Source organism: Ailuropoda melanoleuca, chromosome 6 (genome assembly GCF_002007445.2).
Source record: "Ailuropoda melanoleuca isolate Jingjing chromosome 6, ASM200744v2, whole genome shotgun sequence".
Taxonomy (NCBI): domain Eukaryota; kingdom Metazoa; phylum Chordata; class Mammalia; order Carnivora; family Ursidae; genus Ailuropoda; species Ailuropoda melanoleuca.
Genome location: NC_048223.1, coordinates 98,693,635 through 98,712,905, shown reverse-complemented (window position 1 = coordinate 98,712,905; position 19,271 = coordinate 98,693,635). Strand labels below are relative to the sequence as shown.

The following is a 19,271-nucleotide window of genomic DNA, read 5'->3' as shown; positions in this document are numbered from 1 at the left end:
GTTACTAAGAAACGTGAGGAGCGTGGATACCGGGTGGCAATCTTTGCGAGGCTCCTTTTTCTTGTTACTAAGGTTAATTTGGGTTGGGGGTCATGGAACCAGCACAGAGTAGCTGATATGGCCTTTGAATCATAACGCATGGCAAGGGAGGCAGCTTTTGTGTAACCAATGGATTTGAATTCAAAATCTAGTTCTGACACTTATTAACCAAGTGACCATGGGTCAGGGGAATTACCTTATTGGAGCCTCAGTTTCTTCACCTGTAAAGTGGGCTGACAATAATATGACTGCCTCACTGGTTTGAGGTAAAGATTCATGAAAGCTGAGTAAGTGACAACACTCTGAACAGAGTTAGCCACATAGCAGATTCCCAAGAACATTTTGTTTCTAAGAACTTGAGATTCAGGGCCATTGCTTAAAGTGGCCCAGCGAGGGGTCCTTGGGTTATTGCATAGGGAGTGGCCATTTTGGTGTCTAGGGAAGGAGGCCTCCGTCTTACAAGAGGGTAGGCTTCCAGGTTTTATCTGTAAAGCTACCTGTTTCTTAAAAGCTATAAATGTCCCCAGATGGTCTGCTTTGGGCCATTGGGTTGGGCTGAGATTGTCTTGAGCAGGTAGAAAGAAAAGCAGTTTTTATAACTCCAGGGTGTTGATAAGACTAAACCAGGTCCTTGGTACCAAGGAACTCTTTCTCCCTGCCCCTACCTGTGATGGCCTACTGGTTTATCCCATATAATTCGGTCTTTACACACTCCACCCTGTGCGTATGAATGCGTGGAGTCTCTCTGAACTCTTGAACAAAGCAAGGAATGAGTTCCACAGAAGTAGGTTGTGGAGACTTGGGCAGGTCACTTAACCTGTGTGATTAGTCCTTACCTGTAAAATGAGCAGGTTGGCTTCGATGATTTCAAAGCAAACAATGCTTGCTGAACACCTGCTGTGTGCTGGAGCCTGTGCTAGGTATTGGGGATGCAGTGAAGTTAGAGACCTAGCCTGCCCCCAAGGGGCTGAAGGTGTGATGGGACACAGACAGGGAGGTGAGCAGGGGGTGGGGCAGGCCAGGACCCTTTCCTGATGTTCGTGGTTCATGAGCATAAGGTACTCCTGGCAGAGCAGGGGAAACTCGCAGGTGACAGAGCTACTGCCTGCCCACCTGCAATGGGAGGTGATGCCAGTACAGGCCAGTGACTTGTGCAGCTCTGCAAATGACAGCAGGGCCTGCTTTAAGCATTCACCACATAACTGAGTGGGCGGAAGCATGGACTCTAGAGGCAGGCTGTTGGGGTTCAAAACCCAGCTCTCTGCAATGTACTAGCTGTATGCCCTTGGATAAAGGTATTTAACTTTCTTATCTATAAAACATGTATACTATTTTCATCTTCCTCATAGGATAGTTAAGAGAATTAAGATGAATTAAGAGTACCCTGCTTTGGCAAACTCCTCCATCTCTACCTTTAGTTCTTGTAAGTGAGGTGTTGACAACCAAGAAAAAAGGCTCTGTCTGGTCCTTAGGCCTGAGAGATTATGAAAGAACATCTTGAAGATGTAAGAAACAAGGATTTCTTCCCCACTCCTCATCCCTCTGTTCTTTAGATGACCTATATTCATCTCTCTGGCCTTTCCTGTTTACCAAGCCAGCGATAGGGGAGGGCGGCATCACATTCAGGTTCTCCATTCTGCCTAGAACCCTTTCTTTGGGCCATCCAGTGCTGGGGGGATTGCCTGCAGAGCTTGCCCCTAGAGCCAAAGTACAGGGGCAGAGCAGGGCCTGTCGGAGGGGCAGCTACCCTGCCCTCCACCTTCTGCAAAAACTGTCGGATGGAGATGTAAAAACAGACACTACTTCCCCCAGCTCAACCCCACCTGCTTTATAATGAAACTGGGTGGAACTGCCAATATTAGGGACTCGCTGGCATCTTACCAAGGGAATGTTGGCTTCTGAGTCCCCTTCCCAGCCAAATTCTAGAGGTCAGTGCTGTGGAGCAGCGGGAGCTTTCAGAATTTGGACGCTGACCCAGCACCAGAGACCTTACCCACAACTGATGGATACCCTCTAAGAGTTGTAAGAAGTATGCAAATACCCCTTCAGTTCAGGGTTATCCAGATTTTCTTGGTTAAGAAGCAGGAAAGGGCCTTTATTCCCTAACATCCAGAGCTGGAAGGAGGACCACACATTTGGATAGTAGGGGCGTCAGGGGAAATGACCTCAAACAGATGAGTAAGCCCTCAGTAGAAATGACTCCAAAGAGGAATATAGACTGGCCAGGTCCCTAGGCTTGTGAAGAGTGAGGAAGGTGCAGAAGAGGTAGACAGTGTTCCGGAAAAGTTCTCCGAAGGGGGGGTATTCCACAGAGCCCTAGCATTTTCTGAGCTCGGATGCCCTCATTGCACCCATGAGGATACGGAGGACTTTTGGAGTCCTTTCTATTAGGTTTCATTCTCCCAGGCTCCTCAGAGTTATTGACAACCTTCGCCTCAAAATCCTCTTCCTTGATCTGCTTATTCTGGCCTGCATCTTATCGTGCCTCTCTGGTTATTCCAGTCTTCTGTGGCCCCTGATCATGGTCCTTCCCCCAGGTTCTGCCCTTGAGGCCAGGCTCTTGCTCTTTACCCCCTCTCCCCCATCCACTCTTGCAGCTTCAACTCCAAGGGTGACATCCTGGCCAGTCCTAGGCCCTCATCTCTCCTGCAAGGACAGAAGTCCTAGGACATCCTATGGGTACCTCAAACTCAACATTTCCAAACTTCAGTTCACCGTTTTCCTTACTCTGATGGCTTTTATTACGCACAGCCTATTTTTGACATCTTATATTCCCCTCCTTCAAGTTCAGTGATTTTTGGTGCCTGGAAATTCTGTACCCTTCAGTCTGAAATGGAAGGCTTTCCAGGCCATATTCATTAAATAAATCGGTCAAATATTTTCTGAGCATATTTTAATATTCTCCGTGCCGAAGTTGCCTCTAAGTGCTAGAGGCTCCATGGTGAAAAAGACAAACCTGGATCCTGCCTCCGAGGGGCTTATAATTGAATGGAGGAGACACAAATTAACATACATAATTGCAGAAAAAAATAGCTATATAATTTCTACTAAAAAACAGTAAAGGGCTGCGACAGTGCATGAAGGCCGGGGTGGGGGGTGGCAGGGGGAGGTGTGGAGCAGGAGGGGTGAGGTGTAGCTAACCTGATCTGGAGGCCAGAGAAGACCTGAACATGGGGAATGTGAGGTAGAGCAGGATTGAGCTCATCTCCTCCTTCAGAATTCCAGGCCTGTAGTAGGCTGAATAATGGCTCATCGAAGATGTCCACGTCCTTACCCTACAACCCATGAATATGTTAATGTTACATGGCAAAGGAGATCAAGGTTGTAGATGGTATTAGGGTTGTGGGTCTCCCTTAAAAAAGGGAGATTTTCCTGGATTACCTGGGTGCGATCAATGTCCTTAAAGCGGAAGAGGGAGGAAATAAAAGAGTCAGAGAGAGATGTGATATACTAAGCTGGGTCAAAGAGATGTTATGTTGCTGGCTTTGAGGATGGAGGAAGTGGGGCATAAACCAAGGAATGTGGTTGGTCTCTAGAAGCGGAAAAAAGGCAAGGAAATGGATTCTCTTTTAGAACCTCTAGAAAGGAACCCAGCCCTGCTGACACCTTGATTTTAGCCCAGTGTGACTCCTGTCGGACTTCTGAAATCCAGAACAGTAAGAGAATAACTTTGTGTTATTTTAAGCCACTAAGTTTGTGGTAATTTGTTATGGCAGCTGTAGAAAATTATAATTATAGGCCCAAGTCCTGGTATTTCCATTCCTAAATCCACTTCATTTATTTCCACCTCTGCTTGAACTCTATCTTTCCCTCATCTCTGCTCTCTGCATCCGTCTTCTGGACCCCACATTTTTGAGGACTCTAAGGACACACGGCTGTTTAGATCGGTTACAGGAGCAGGCAAAGGCGGAGAGCAAAATGCAGGCAGGTGAGTACAAGGGTCTATGGAGAGCTCTAGCTCTGGACTCAGGACTGCTGGAACCTCAGGGAGCATTTACTCCCTCTGGGCATCTGAGCAAGGGAGCAAGGTGTTTGGCTAGTTTCTTCAGCTCAAACATAAAGACATGATAGGCGCCACCTCAAAGGCAGAAAAGGCAATAAACTGTATCATGCATTTATCATAGATTATCCTTAGTGCCATCAGGAGACCAGGTCCAAGGAATTACAGAAAAGTCACTGGAGGGTAATCAAGGACAACGCCAAGCACCCAGGGCCAGGTGCCAGGGAAAGTTCTTCTTCCCCTTCCTTGCCTCCTCCCCTTTCCTGCCCGGGTGGCGGCTCAGGGAGAAAGCCCCAGGGGATGGGGAGATGGCACGGCCAGCTGTGTTCAGATACACCCCCGCCCCAGGTCACAGAGGTCGGGCAGCTGCACCTTCCCCCTTCCTCCCCCCCACGCCCCCTCCACCTCGGGCAGCCCTTGGTGGCCAGTCAGGCTGGTGTCGCCGGGAGTGAGGCGCACGTGGCGAGACGCCCCCTGCATCCTGGCTACAGAGCAGAGGCGGCCGTGCGGGGAGCTGGCCGGCGGCTCGGCCGGGGTGGGGTGGGGGTTCTCACTTCCCCTCCCCAACGGCCGCGGGTGCAGGTGCCGCGGGCCGTGCCCCGCAGGCGGGGCGGGTCCTGTGGACACGCCCCCGCGGCCGGTCCTCGCCCCGGGACGCCGCCGGGCCCGGCCCCGCGCACGCAACGAGCGGGGCAGCTAAGCTGCGCCCCGCGCCATGGCAGCTTCAGGTGCGTAGACGGGCCCGGGCCCCTCTCCCGAGCCTCCCCGAGGGCGCGCCCTCTCGCCCGCCGCAGCCGGCCGGCTCCCAGCTCTGCGTCTTCCGCGCGGGATCTGTGTGCTTGCTGCGCTTTCCCTCTTTCCCGCTTCCCCGGCGCAAACCTCCCGCCCCAGCTTTCCCACGTCCCCTTTCCCAGCCTGTCGCGCGATTCTCTTCTGCCCCCGGCTGCACCTCCCCTGTCCCCTATCTTCTACGTCTCCTTTCCTCTTTCTGACTGGCTCTGCTTGCTTTTGAGGTTCGTTTCCCCTGTTCTTCCAACTCTGAACCGGGGTCCCGTGGAAACAAGACGGAGAGCCGACTTGTCCCCTCCTGGGAAATGCTTCTCTTAGGGCCGCATTGGACCAATAGGGGGCGCTCAGGCAGTCCCAGGTGGGAGCTGGGTGATCGCCGGCGGCACTTGGGCCACCTTCCTAAGTCCCCTTCCTCTACCCATCCTAGGCTTTGTTTTTCATCTGGAGTTTCGATTGAAATCTAGAAACACCATTCCGTTAGCTTTAGTTTTCTTATGTCTTTTACAGAACTTTGGGGAATGGGGAAAAGTGAAGGCCACTGGGTAATCTACCCATCGAAAGGTGCCAGGAGTCTTTTTTGATTAGTCTTGGGTTCTTCTCTGGTTCATGGTGTGTACACTTGCCAAAGTTACTCACTGTCCGAGATCCAGGACAAACCACGTAATAATGATGATAATAGAAACAACTAAGGAGCGCTTACTATGCGCTGTAATAGTTGTGCACCTACATGTGTTCTCAGTGGTGACCAGGACAGCCCAGTCTCTGCTCTCAGGGAGCTTACAGTCTTGTGCAAGGAAGCGATAAGTAAACAGGGGATTACTAGGTGAGAAGATCAGAGTTACTATATTTGCAAATGGGTTTACTTGTATTTTCCTCACCCATTTTATGATGTTTTAGTAGAGATAACATGTATAAACAGGATGTAAAAGCCTCTTGAAAACTAAAATCTCGTCAGCCAGGAGAAGATACTGTTCTTGAAGGATGTGGGCAGATGCTAGAATGAAGAGCCAGCTGTCCCCATATCCCCTGAGGTCTAGTTTCCTAATGGTGCTTTGGAAGCTGGGGTGGGGTGGGGGGGGTGGAGAAGGTCAATGGTAAGAGTTCTATTAGATTTGGTAATACAGGCTCATTCTTTAAAGGTAATGGGAAAGTAGCTAGCTTTAGACTTGCGGCTCTCAACTGCGGCTCTGGAGGTTAGAAGAAGCTGTATTGTGGTAACAGTAGGGTCATAGTCCACACATTCCCTTTGAAAGCTGAAGCAGAGTTATGTAGAGGAAATTCATTCATTCAACAAACATTTATTGCATGCTTACTGTTTCTAGGCACTGTTCGAGGTGTCAGGTGTATATTCAGCAATCAAAATAGAGACATAAGCCACTTACCCATGGAGCTTATGGGATATGGGGGAAGGCAGGCAATATGCTTGAGAAAGAAATTCATGATATGATAAGCACATTGGGAAAACATTTATTTTTTTATTTTATTTTTTTAAGATTTTATTTATTTTATGGGAGAGAGAGGGAATGAGAGAGAGAGAGAGCGAGCAAGCACAAGTGGAGGGGAGGGGCAGAGGGAGAAGCAGACTCCCCGTTGAGCAGAGAGCCTGAGGTGGGGCTCGATCCCAGGACCCTGGGATCACGACCTGAGCCAAAGGCAGACACTTAACTGACTGAGCCACCCAGGCGCCCTGGGTTTATAATTTTAAAGGAGGTGACCAGATTAGACCTCGTGGAGAAAGGGACATTTGAGCGAAGATCTGAAAGGTCACGTGGGGGAGCAGTGCTCCAGTCAGAGGAACAGTAAATGGGTGTATATGGTGTATTTAAGGAACAGGGAGCAGGTGGTAGAGTAGGTGGGTGATTGGGGGGGAAGTAGGAGATGAAGTCGGTGAGGCTCCCACCTCTTTCCATGGCTGAGAACAGGCTCTGGACTGTTAAGTGCAAGAAACAGCGAGCTGGGAGAGCCTTTGGGCAGAGGAGACCCAGAAAACCACCCTCGCCTAGTGTCCTGGGTGCGTAACTCCAGTAGGGCATGGCGGATGAGGCTAGAAGAATGTGCTCCCGTTCAGATGGGACTCTAGCGCAGTGGCCAAACCTGGGGCTATTTATGGGCTCTGTAGTGGCTTCTGCAAACATCTGTAATGGTTAGGGCTGTCAAACCCTCGCTGTCAGCATGTGCTGTGGTGAGACACCACTTCAGGTCCTGCAAGTGGGAGTTGGGCCTCTGAGGTCCCTGGGGCTCTCTGAGGTCTGGAGGTGCAAGGACCCATGGTGGCAGTGAGAGTACCTCTTGACAAGATAAGATAGGATGTGGAGTCACCTAGGCCATTCTTCCATGTGACCTTCTGTTTCTCGCTTTCCCCCTCCCTCTTCCCCCCTTCCCCTCCTCCTCCTTTTTCTTATTTTAAACAGTTTTGTTCAAATATAATCCACATACCATACAATTTGCCTATTCAAAGTATACAATTAAAGAAAAAACAAAAAACAAAGTATACAACTCAGCGTTTTTTAGTATCTTCACAGATAGGTGCAAACATCACCATGGTCTATTTTAGAATATTTTCTTCACCTCAAAAAGAAACTCATTTTGAGAAATGAGTGAAGGGGGTATACATTTATGAAATAGAAATTTTTTTAGAAAAGAGGAAGAAACTGTATGCTTTGGCTATCACCCTCTTATTCCCTCCTCCTGCCCAGCCCTAAATTTTGTATCTGTGTCTGTAGATTTCCCTTCTCAGGACTTCCATATGAATGGGATCATATAGTATGTGGTCTTCTGTGTTTTCTTTCACATAAGGTAGTGTTTTCAAGGTTCACTTGAGTTTTAGCATATGTCAGCACTTCATTCCTTTTTAAGGCTGAATTGTGTGGTTTTTAAAAATTTCCTCCTGCTGAAGAGTAAGCTTTCAGATTTTTTTTTTTTGAAAGACATCTTTGCTTATTGAAATCAAGGAGAATCTTGGCTCCCTGTTTTTGAAAGAGGGTGGGAAGCAAGATAAAATGAAAGGGAATCAGCCTACCCTGGAATATTCTCTAGGTTCCTGATGGCATCTCTTGCATTTACACATGAGAGAGAGGAGACAAAGAAGCCATAAGTGACTTCCCCAAGTGATGGAGTCTGTGGCTGGTTGAAGACCAGAACGCTTTCCTCCATGTGTTAGCCCTCAGATCTTGGAAGAAAGCTTGCGTACCTTTTCTTACCCTTTTCCTCCAAGGTTTCTCTTATCTCCAAATTTTTCTACCATCCCTAGACTTAGAGGAAAATAGGGTTTGAAGGTACATTTAATTTTTTGTAATCTTAACTCCCATCTGATTTTTGAGGACCCTCCATACTCCTGTCAAGTCTCTACGCTTGAAATCTTCAGAGTCTGGAAGCCCCTCATGTGAGTCATTACCAGACCCCTCCCTAAACTGGTCACCTTCCCTAGTGCATCCACTTAAGTAGGGTGCTCAGGACAAATGAATGGGGAGCTGGAGTCACCTATAGATTAAAGAAATGGTCTGGGCTGGGTAGTTTGAAAGGCTGCTTGGCACTTCCTGTTCTTTTCTCAGGTGGATTCTGAATCTTTCTAAGGAAGCTCTTTTTCAGTCACTGTCTTTCTTAACCAGCACTGTCACTCCTTGTTGCCACTCCCCCCCCCCCACGCTGTTACCCACTGCTTTCTCTTATCGCCCAACCTGTTCTTTAAGCTCTACAAGGACAAGGGCCCATCCTCATTTCTTTTTTTTCTTTTTTTTTTTTTTTAAGATTTTTTTTTTTTATTTATTCTACAGAGATAGAGACAGCCAGCGAGAGAGGGAACACAAGCAGGGGGAGTGGGAGAGGAAGAAGCAGGCTCATAGTGGAGGAGCCTGATGTGGGGCTCGATCCCATAACGCCGGGATCACGCCCTGAGCCGAAGGCAGACGCTTAACCGCTGTGCCACCCAGGCGCCCCCCATCCTCATTTCTGTNCGCCCAACCTGTTCTTTAAGCTCTACAAGGACAAGGGCCCATCCTCATTTCTTTTTTTTCTTTTTTTTTTTTTTTAAGATTTTTTTTTTTTATTTATTCTACAGAGATAGAGACAGCCAGCGAGAGAGGGAACACAAGCAGGGGGAGTGGGAGAGGAAGAAGCAGGCTCATAGTGGAGGAGCCTGATGTGGGGCTCGATCCCATAACGCCGGGATCACGCCCTGAGCCGAAGGCAGACGCTTAAACTGCTGTGCCACCCAGGCGCCCCTCTTTTCTTTTTTTTTAAGGTTTTGTTTATTTATTTATTTGAGAGTACAAGACAGAGCATGAGCAGGGGGAAGGGGCAGAGGGAGAGGGAGAAGCAGACTCCTCGCTGAGCAGGGAGCTAGGGGCTCAATCTCAGGACCCTGGGATCATTACCTGAGAGGAAGGCAGATGCTTAATGGACTGAGCCACCCAGGTGCCTGCACGGATTTTTCTTTTTTTTTTAAATTTTAAAAATTTAAATTCAATTAATTAACATATAATATATTACTGGTTTCAGAGGTACAGGTCTGTGATTCATCAGTCTTATATAACAGCTAGTGCTCATTACATCACATGTCCTCCTTAATGTCCATCACCCAGGTACCCCATCCCTGCAGCAACCCTCAGTTTGTTTCCTGTAATTAAGAGTCTCATAATGGTTTGTCTCCCTCTCTGGTTTCATCTTGTTTTATTTTTTTCCTCTCTTCCCCTATGATCCTCTGTTTTGTTTCTTAAATTCCATGTATCAGTGAGATCATAGATTTCATTTTTCTTAATAAACAAACAAACTGGGAGGCTTGATTTGGCATATGTGAGGAAATGATCTATGGTTACAGGCAGGGATTTATCCTTGACAAAAAGGGGTGTCCCCATTCAAGAGAGAGTTGTTGACAAAGTGTTTGGTCCTGTGTTGTTATTCAGCATATCATGGAGGAACCTTAACTTCCACTTTGGAACTTTTTTTAGAATTTCCCCAGCTTTCAGTTTCCCCAGCAGAGCAAAATTCAAGAAGGTGATAGATTTCATTGTCCTCCTTTACCCCGAGGCAAAATTTGCTTAGACTTCATATACTGGTCTCAAGTCACACCACAAGTAGGTGACCAAGTAGGTTTGATATTCATAAGTCTGATACACTAACCAGTTCGTTTCCAAGTACTTGTGCTCAAAGGAGTTTGGGGGCCATATCAGATTTAACACCAGAACTTCAGGAATGAGGGGCGCCTGGGTGGCTCAGTTGTTAAGGTCTGCCTTCAGCTCAGGGTGTCATCCCAGAGTCCTGGAATTGAGCCCCGCATCAGGCTCCTCCGCTGGGATCCTGCTTCTTCCTCTCCCACTCCCCCTGCTTGTGTTCCCTCTCGCTGGCTGTCTCTATCTCTTTCAAATAAATAAATAAAATCTTAAAAAAAAAAAACAACCAAAAAAACTCCAGGAATGAGACGTTTTCACTGTTTTCCATACAGAAGAGGCTAACCCCTAAAGTGTTTTTTAATTTAAATTGTATTTTAAAGTTTTTATCTTAGAAGTTTTAGTTTTATTGAAAAACTGAAGATACATAGAGGTCTCATATATTCCACACCCGGTTTCCCTCATTATTAATATTTGCACTCTCTTTGATGACTAGAGTTCTTTAACGCCTAGCAGATACTGTGTTGTGCTGTTAACAGAGAAGCGGGTCATGTTGAGGCAGGATCCAGGGTGAAATGAATACTCACTCCCTCAGTGACCCCAGGACTTGTCACTTGAAATTGTTGGTTTGCTTTAGGTCGCTGTCTCCTCATAAACGTGGCATACGTCACTCATGGCCACATGTCAGGGCATACTAGAGTTGCTGTTTTCCTGCTAAGTCAGTCATCGTTCCAAGATCTGAGCTGCCTTCTTAAGAGTACTTATTATGCTCTCAGAAATACCCTCTTTCTTCCTTATTTTTTCACCATCTATTGAAAACATCACCAATGGCTTCATCACTAATGTGTGGGACCACAGCCAGCCCTCCCCGAGATCTGTTCTCCTTTTACCCCATTTGTAAAAATTGTTGACATGGGGGCGCCTGGGTGGCACAGCGGTTAAGCATCTGCCTTCGGCTCAGGGCGTGATCCTGGCGTTATGGGATCGAGCCCCACATCAGGCTCCTCTGCTGTGAGCCTGCTTCTTCCTCTCCCACTCCCCCTACTTGTGTTCCCTCTCTCGCTGGCTGTCTCTATCTCTGTCGAATAAATAAATAAAATCTTTAAAAAAAAAAATTGTTGACATGATATTTGCTAGTGTATTTGTCGGTATAGTTGGGGGTGTTGGTGGCTACTGCTTTTTACTTTTGCACTTTTAACTGAATTCTGAGCACAGATTGCTAACATTTGATGATTATTATAATGCTTCTACTATAATGCAATGTCAAGTGTTGTACACGCACACTCATATGCATTACACTTTACGTTTAGAAGAACGTTCACCTCTGACGATAAACGAACCATGTAGAAAAGAGGGGCAGAAGAAAGGTAAATGTATTCTGATGCCTTAACTCTACTGCTTTCAGTATGTGCTCCATAGTTGTGTTGCTTGGCCAATCTGACTCCTTTCATAGTCCTGAAATTATTTCTCCATTGAAGTACAAAGAACTGTGTTACACAGGGAAAAAAAAGATCAGCAAAGATTTTATTTTATGGAAGGCTGCAGTACTGCCTTCCGTACATTAAAATTTTGCCTTAGTCTGCTTAAACTTTGGGACCAGTGTAAGCAGACCTAAAATGGACTGTTTTATTTACAGTTGAGGAACGAGACCGTGCTTAGAATTGAGTTTTCTGCAGAGGCACAAAGGTCCACAAAGGTGTCAGAATTGCTGACCACCTTTCCCACCTCCTCCCTCCTCCCTTCCCCCCCATTGCCTTCTAAATCTAACGTCTTTTAAAATTTGCACACCTCCCTTCAGAAGTACTCCCTGGCAGATCAGTGCTCTCCTACTGAGCGCCTGTTGGGTTTTATATCGGTACTGGATTAGGGCTCCAGCAAAGCAGAGGCTCCAAAAAGAAACTCCAAACTTTTTCTTTATTTGCTATTTTTAAAAATTTGGTAATATTATCCCTGGGGAAATCAGAACTGTGTTGGGTTTACATATTATAGGTCATTGTTTTTACTGTGAATGTGGTGGAAGATGGATAGGAAGGTGGAGTCCTCCCATGATGTTTTCAGAGTTTACAGCCTCAGGTTTTGACCCCAGTCCTGCCTCTGACCTTTTTGCCAGGAACCTCTCAGTGAAATGTGGTCTAGGGGTGGTGTTTAATTGTGACAATCCACAGCTTTTCATGATTCCCAAGCTTCCCCAGACTTGAGTAGTTTCCTTCTTTGAGTGGGAGGAAGGATCCCTATTGTATTGTGCTGACGCTTGGAGACTCCTCCGTGCTCACCCCCTCCAAGTCACGGAGAACAGTTTGTTGAGTCAGTGGGAGATGAGGCCTCCTCTAACAGTAGTAACAGGTGTGTTAAGAGCCAAACTTCTTTGAACTTTGATAATTGGAAGATATGCTTTATTTCTTGTTAGATTCTTGACCGAATCCCTGATGGGAGGCAGCAGGTGGACTGGTGAGAGGACTGGACAGGGGACCAAGGGACAGCCTGAGGTTCAGTCCTGGCTTAGTGACTAGTTTGCTGAGTGTGAATTTAAGCGAGTCCCTTCATCTTCCCAGATGAAATGTTTCTTTTATCTGTAAATGAGGAGTTTGGGCCAAGTGATCCCCCAAAGCTCTTTTTAACTCACTGCTTCTTTGGCCAGGTTCTGGGGCCAAACTGTATGAGTTCAAGTTCTGACTCTGTCATCATGGGTAAATTATGTAACCTGCCACACCACCGTTTTCTCACCTTTAAAATGGGGCTACTAGTATTCTCTACCTTATGAGGTTGCTGCAATGATTAAATGAGTTTACTAGGCAATGTGCTTGGAAGAGCATCTGGAACATAGTAAGCTCTATATAAAGTGCTTGCTGTTGCTGTTGTCATCATCACGTCGTTGTTATTGCCATCTTCATCATCTTATACGGCATCAGCTGTGGTTGGAGGAGCGTGCCAGCAGAAGTGACAGCTCGTGTAAAGTTCTGAAATGGCATGGTATCTTGGGGCAGAGACAGGGAGACTGGTATGGCTGGAACACAGCCTGGAAGTAGGGGAAGAGGTTTGACGGCCCTGCTAGGGACCAGACTGTGAAAGATGGTGGGTGCCAGGACCCCTGTCTGGATGGTTTATCATGCAAGTCATGTGAGCCCTAGAAAGAGCAGGTGTGTTAACATGCTTCTGTGCCTCGTTCTGGCTTAGGGGCGGTTGGAAGATGTGACATCCTCATCGTCTACAGCCCGGATGCCAAGGAATGGTGCCAGTACCTCCAGGACCTCTTTCTGTCCAGCCGGCAGGTGCGGAGCCAGAAGACGCTGACTTATAGGCTAAGCCCTGATGCCTCCTTCTCGGCCAAGGACCTGAACTTCTTCCTCAGCACGCGCTGCGTGGTTGTGCTGCTGTCTGCCGAGCTGGTGCAGTGCTTCTGCCAGCCGGCCCTGCTGCCCTTGCTGCAGCGAGCCTTCCACCCTCCCCACCGCGTGGTGAGGCTGCTCTGCGGGGTGCAGGATGGTGAGGAGTTCCTGGACTACTTTCCAGATTGGGCGCACTGGCAGGAGCTCACCTGTGACGACGAGCCCGAGACCTACGTGGCAGCGGTGACGAAGGCCATTTCTGAAGGTAAGGGTGTCTTCTCAAGGAAACATAAGCAAGCCCTTAAAAAAAAAAAAAAGAAAAAAAAAAAAAGAAGAAGACTCATCCAGGCTGCAGGCCTTTCAGGTGAGACGGCTTTCCTGCCTGTAAGCCACTTCCATTTTATCATCATGGACCTTAAGATTTTTATGGAAAGCGTGTCACTTTGGACAACATGTTTATAGAGAAATACCCTTCTCTATTTCCCACTAGCCGAGCTTCTGTCTTTTGTCCTGTTTCTCTTTTTAAAGTGGGAAAATTCTGGTCCCCTCTGCCAGGGCAAATTACTTCAGTGGCCCCAGGAAGTGTGACATACACTCTGATGAACAGTAACGGAAGATGCGTTCTGGGATGGAGGCATGTCACAGCTCTTCTTCCTCTTTTGCTTTCTATTTTTGCCTCACTGTGGGCTATGAGTGGGCTATGTGTTTATCACTGTTCTCTTGCCATTTGAGACCTTATATACCTGATGCCTGCAAAGAAGCCTGGACAATTATGGGTTGATTTCACTGTGCTCAATTATCCCTGCTGTGACTGGGCTTTAATCTGGCTTAACCACCTGGTCTCATCTGCTGAGCTGAGTCAAGAATTCACTAACTTTCAGTGACCTTAAAAATCTGATATAGTCTCTTAGATACTCTTATCCAGCGATAGCCTGCTCTAAACCAATAAATATGACCAGATCTTTTAACATAATGGGATCCTGGCGAATTTGTGATATAGATGACTAGTGTTAATATAAAAGATGTCTCACCTGGATAAGAAATTCTTCTAGGGTTTGCTTTTCTTTACTTCAGAAGAACACAATGATAGAAAAAGCACATAATCCAATCTTGGATGATTGCTCTTCATTGCTTCGAGGGAGTTTTGATCTGCCTACACTTACAAAGAACTGAAACACAAGTAGTTATTTCTGTGGATGGGCTTATGTCACTGCTGTGGTCCATTATGATCTCGTGGGCAGGCCACTGTGACCCACCAGCCCATCATTCAGGGCTCCATGGATATATTGTCACTGTACTGGCACCCCACACTGCATGAGCTAACAGATTGTTCTTTAAAATATTCCAGTGGTGTTGATAGAAAAAATACATGATAGAAAGTATTCTTTTAATTTTGTTTCAATGCATCCAATGTTTAGATGCCTGGATGAATCGATCGCCTATAATCATTTACTTTTTACTAAGGACCCTGGCTCCGTGCACTATGAGCCTTAGGTTCAAGTGGTTCTGAAAGAATGAAGTGTTTCACAGTGGTGTTTCTGTTCTGAGAACAAATCACCTGTCATCAGAAAGAGGTTATTATAATGAGAGATTAAAATAAGCTTCTTAGTGGAAACTCTGCAGTTTGGAATCAATGGATAGGTAGGGACAAATGGAGTTTTAAGAAAGAGAAGGAAGAAGGATGGCTTATGGCTCCAATATAACTTTCTTATCTGGCGTCGGACTTGTGGACTTTGGGATTTGAGGGGTCTTTGTGTGCCAGGATGGCTTAGGTTTGCTTTTCAGGTACCCATAGCCAGTGCCCTTGGTTGGCCCAGTAATGTGGCGCTTTATCTCCGGTTTTTATGCTGGGCAAACATCCTTAACAAACTCCAGACTCAGAGTCTGGCAGTATGCCAAACAGAGCATTGACCAGGGATAGGGACACTCCATGGCGCTAACTGGGTGCCCAATACTGGGCAAGTCACTTACCCTCTTTGGGTTTCCGTTTCCTTCTCTGTAAGAGGCCAGAATAAGACTTGATCTGAGACACTTTCCAGGGTTGATAACCTATGATTCCCAAGGTCAGAGAGTCTCAAACACTTCCGAAGCATCACCTTCCTATCACCATTTCATTCCTGCTTTGACTCCCAGGACGCTTAGGGTTAAAACAACGTTTAAGAACAGTACCATTCCAAACTAGGTTTCTGATATGATTATGCCCTTATATTCTCTATAACGTGATAATTTATTTTAATACTCCTCTTGTACACGTGAGGTTTTCCTAAGGTGCCTCAAAGTAAAAGCAAAAAATAAGATTTTCATACACCCCACTACTACAAGGTGCCCTACTCTCATAGAAATAAATACATAAATACATGACACTTGTATTTTTGACTTTCTGTGTTAAGAAAGAAAATCCCAGTGGGAAATGTAGTGGAGAATTGATAATGAGGTTGAATTAATGGTAGGGACAATAATTATGGGTTTACTGATTGTAGGGTTGTTGAAAGTTATAGGGAGACAAATTTCAGGAAACCTTTCTAACAGAGCGTGCAAAGATGGAATGGATTGCCTTTGGAGGTGATGAGTTCCACAACCCTGGGAGTATGTGAGTGGAAACTGTTGATGTGGCCTAAAAGGATTCAGCTTTGGAGCTGTGGGTGGACCATGTGACCTTCAGAGCCTCTTGACCATAAAATTCCATTACATTAAATTCCTCTTTTTCACTGGAACACATTTCCTCTTCTTTTTTTTTTTTCTTAAAGATTTTATTTATTTATTTATGGGGGCGGGGTGCAGAGGGAGAAGGAGAGAGAGAACCCCAAGCAGACACTGCGCTGGGTGCAGAGCTGGACATGGGGCTTGATCCCACGACCCTGAGATCACAACCTGAGCTGAAATCAAGAGTTAAACGCTTAATGGACTGAGCCACTCAGGTGCCCCGGGAACACATTTTTATTGTGACTCTAGTCTTTCTCCTTCACCAGGTATCCGTGGGGCTCTAACTTTCCCCTGAAGAAATATTGCGCATGTTCCTACTATGACCTCAGCAGAAAATAGCAGGGAAAAAAAGACCTCAAGTTATAATCTATGTAATCCTTTAAAGGATAAAGCTCCCAGCATATTTGTATATATATATATTTTCTTAACATTGAGGTACTTTTGAAAAAACATGATTACTTGGTAAGACATTCACTGAGACCATTTGAAATTTAGGCTAAATTTTAGACTATTTAAAACTTAAAATAAAGCTTAAAGGTCAAAAGCTTTAGTGAGCAGAGCTGGGAATAAGTTTCCAGAATAATTCCAGAAACTTGGAGTAAATGGGGTTATAGGTAGTTACACTTCTTTTGCTGGTATGTTATTTAAGCAAGTGATTCTCAAACTTCCCTGTGTTCAGGAGGACCTGGGGATCTTGTCAGTATGCACATTCTGACTCCGTAGATCTGGGTGGGGCCCAAGATTCAGCATTTCCTTTTTCTTTTTTTCTTAAGTTTTGATTTATTTATTTGAGAGAGAGTGAGTGTGTGTGTGTGAGAGAGATCACAAGCAGGGAGGAGGGGCAGAGGGAAAAGCAGATTCCCTGCTGAGAAAGGAGCCTGATGCGGGACTTGATTCCAGGACCCTGGGATCATGACCTGAGCCGAAGGCAGATGCTTAACCAACTGAGCCACCCAGGTGCCCAAGATTCCACATTTCTGACAAGTTCCCAGGTGATGCTGGTGCTGCTGGTCAGGGGTCCACTGGGCATGTGAGCAAGGGTCTAAGCCACCCTTCCTTTACCAGGTCAGGGGTCATGTCCCTCTGTAGTGCATGGACATTTTCTCCAGTCTCCACTTTTCTGGAAGTCGAGGCGCAATCACATCAGGGTGACTCCTAGATACCTGTCAGTTTAGGTATAAAATTAGGCCAGTGTTTGGTGCTTAGGCTAACAGACTTCAGGGCTGAGTTCCTGAGTTCTCTTCCTCTGCCCCTACTCACAGATTCTATGTGTGAGCTCTGGCAACTTTTAATCTCAGTTTTCCACATAAAAGTGGTCCTGACATTAGAGTTACACTGCCATCACAATCCTTGCTGCTCCTTCATTTGATAGGCCTGCTGATCATAATTACTATTCCACTAAAAAGTGTTTTGGAGGTTTCATTTTATTTCCCACCCCCTCTCCAAATTTCTTAGCTACCTTCAAATTGAGCAGATGTTTTAATTAGAGTCTTCAGTGTGTTGGAGCAGGCAGCTTGCTTCCCAAGATCTTCATCTGTAAAATGATGGGGTTGGACCAACATGATTTGGAAGGTTTCTTCCAGCCCCCAGCACTGTAATATATCATTATAAGTTTTCCAAGAAGATGGCAAATTACTCAGAACACTTGAATTGATTCCGTTTAGTTCCAGAAGTCTGCAGTGATATATGCCCAGTGCGTAGAACACTGTACTATTGTTCTGGATTTTTTTTTAATTTGTTGGGTGATTATTTTAAAATAAGGAAGTGAGAAAAACCCAGGTACAGCATAGAAATTATTTCCTCTTTTTACTGGAGCTGTATTCTTTGTTGCAAATCTCCCTGGAATACAAAAATAGATTGTTAGTGTGTGTGAGAAAGGACTTGTTAGGTGATGCTGAGTTTTATTTCCAAAGTTCTCATCGTGTGTGTGTGTGTGTGTGTGTGTGTAAGGAGAAGGGAAACACTAAACCTAATTTTTCTAATACTATTCGGTATTACACTGGAGATCTCACCTGCTTCTTTATATGCATTGTTTTTCCTTTGCCTCCCCCATCGCTCCTCACGCTCCTTGTACTTCCGAAGTTCCGATGGTACCCAAAATTACAGTGTATTTTGCCTTTTGTTCCCATGCGGAACATTTAGAGGGATATGCCCACGTCTGGCCTTCCTTCCTTGATATGAATGTTCTAATCTGAATATTATACTGGAGTTTAGAAGAAAGACAGCTAGATATTTAAAAATGCTTTCACCTCATCAAATGGATTCCAAAATCTTTTCCTAAATTTAAAAAGGAACATTTTTTTTCTGAAATAAAGTAACATAGGTTCGTCATAATGTTTAAAAAAATAAGAAAATACCGTAGATTATTGCCAGTTTCTCCTTTTTATAAATAGTGTTGCAACATATCTTCCTGCAACTTTGTGCCTGAATCTTTGTGAATCTATGGATTTCCCCAATCTTATCTCTGTAGAGCTCCTGGAGATAGGGTGACATCACTGCTCTGTGCATCTTCCTACTGACTCCCTATAACCTCAATCCATCCATGGCCCCTCTTAACTACAGTTTGTTGTTGTTGTAATTTTTTTCTTTCCCCGTATGCCTGATTAAATCAATTATTTACATGTACAGTTTTTCTTGCAGATACTCATGTGGAGAACTGCCCGCACAGAAAGAGCTAGTAATAACATGAATGCTTTTTTGACAGTTGTTAAGAATAATGCAGTGGGCACTTCATGTGCATTTGCTCCCTCTCGACCCTGAGTAGGTCGGTGGTTTTATTGCCAGTCCTCAGATGAGAAACTAAGGCTCAGAGAGTGTAAATGACTTGCACAAAGACGGAAGCAGCTCTCTTTGGAACTGAGGGACTTCAGGCTCTAGAATACTCTCCACGCGTTGCCTTGCTTTCCCCTAAGTCTCCTCTCACTGCCCTTGTATTTCATGTGGAGACAAGAGGAATGAGGAAAGCTTGTGGAAGAAACAGGATCAGGGAGGCGGGAGCTTCCCTGAGTTCTCTAGACCACTTTGTTTCAGGGCAGGTGTGTGGGCTGCCGTCCCAGACCTACTGAACCAGAATCTCGGGGCGGGGGGGGGGCGGGTTAGTCCTAGGAAGGTGAATTTCCATAAGCCTTGCTTTTGCTTCTGCTGCAAGCTGTGTTCTGGGGACTCTGCTCCTTGCCTGGTGCCCTGTCCCTCGGCTTTCTGCTTAGAGGAGCCGGCAGCAGCTCAGGCCCTGTGGGCTGTGATGGGGCGGGTCACGGGGCAGAGGTCCCAGGGGCTTGGAGCTTGGCCACGGCATGACTCGCTTCCACG

At 46.0% G+C, this 19,271-nt stretch overlaps 1 protein-coding gene across 3 annotated transcripts in view; it reads left to right on the top strand.

The window, feature by feature from the left end:
- The first annotated feature begins 4,648 nt into the window (after positions 1–4,648).
- Positions 4,649–19,271, top strand: part of PIK3AP1 (phosphoinositide-3-kinase adaptor protein 1) — a 114,456-nt gene continuing 99,833 nt past the window's right edge. For 2 of the 3 annotated variants that reach the window (XM_034663055.1, XM_034663053.1), the window contains exons 1-2: positions 4,649–4,767; positions 13,108–13,524. In XM_034663055.1, the coding sequence (XP_034518946.1) occupies positions 4,755–4,767; positions 13,108–13,524 (430 nt within the window). In that variant the 5' untranslated portion in view covers positions 4,649–4,754. The remainder of the gene's footprint in view (positions 4,768–13,107; positions 13,525–19,271) is intronic. The other variant, XM_034663054.1, reaches the window with a different exon arrangement.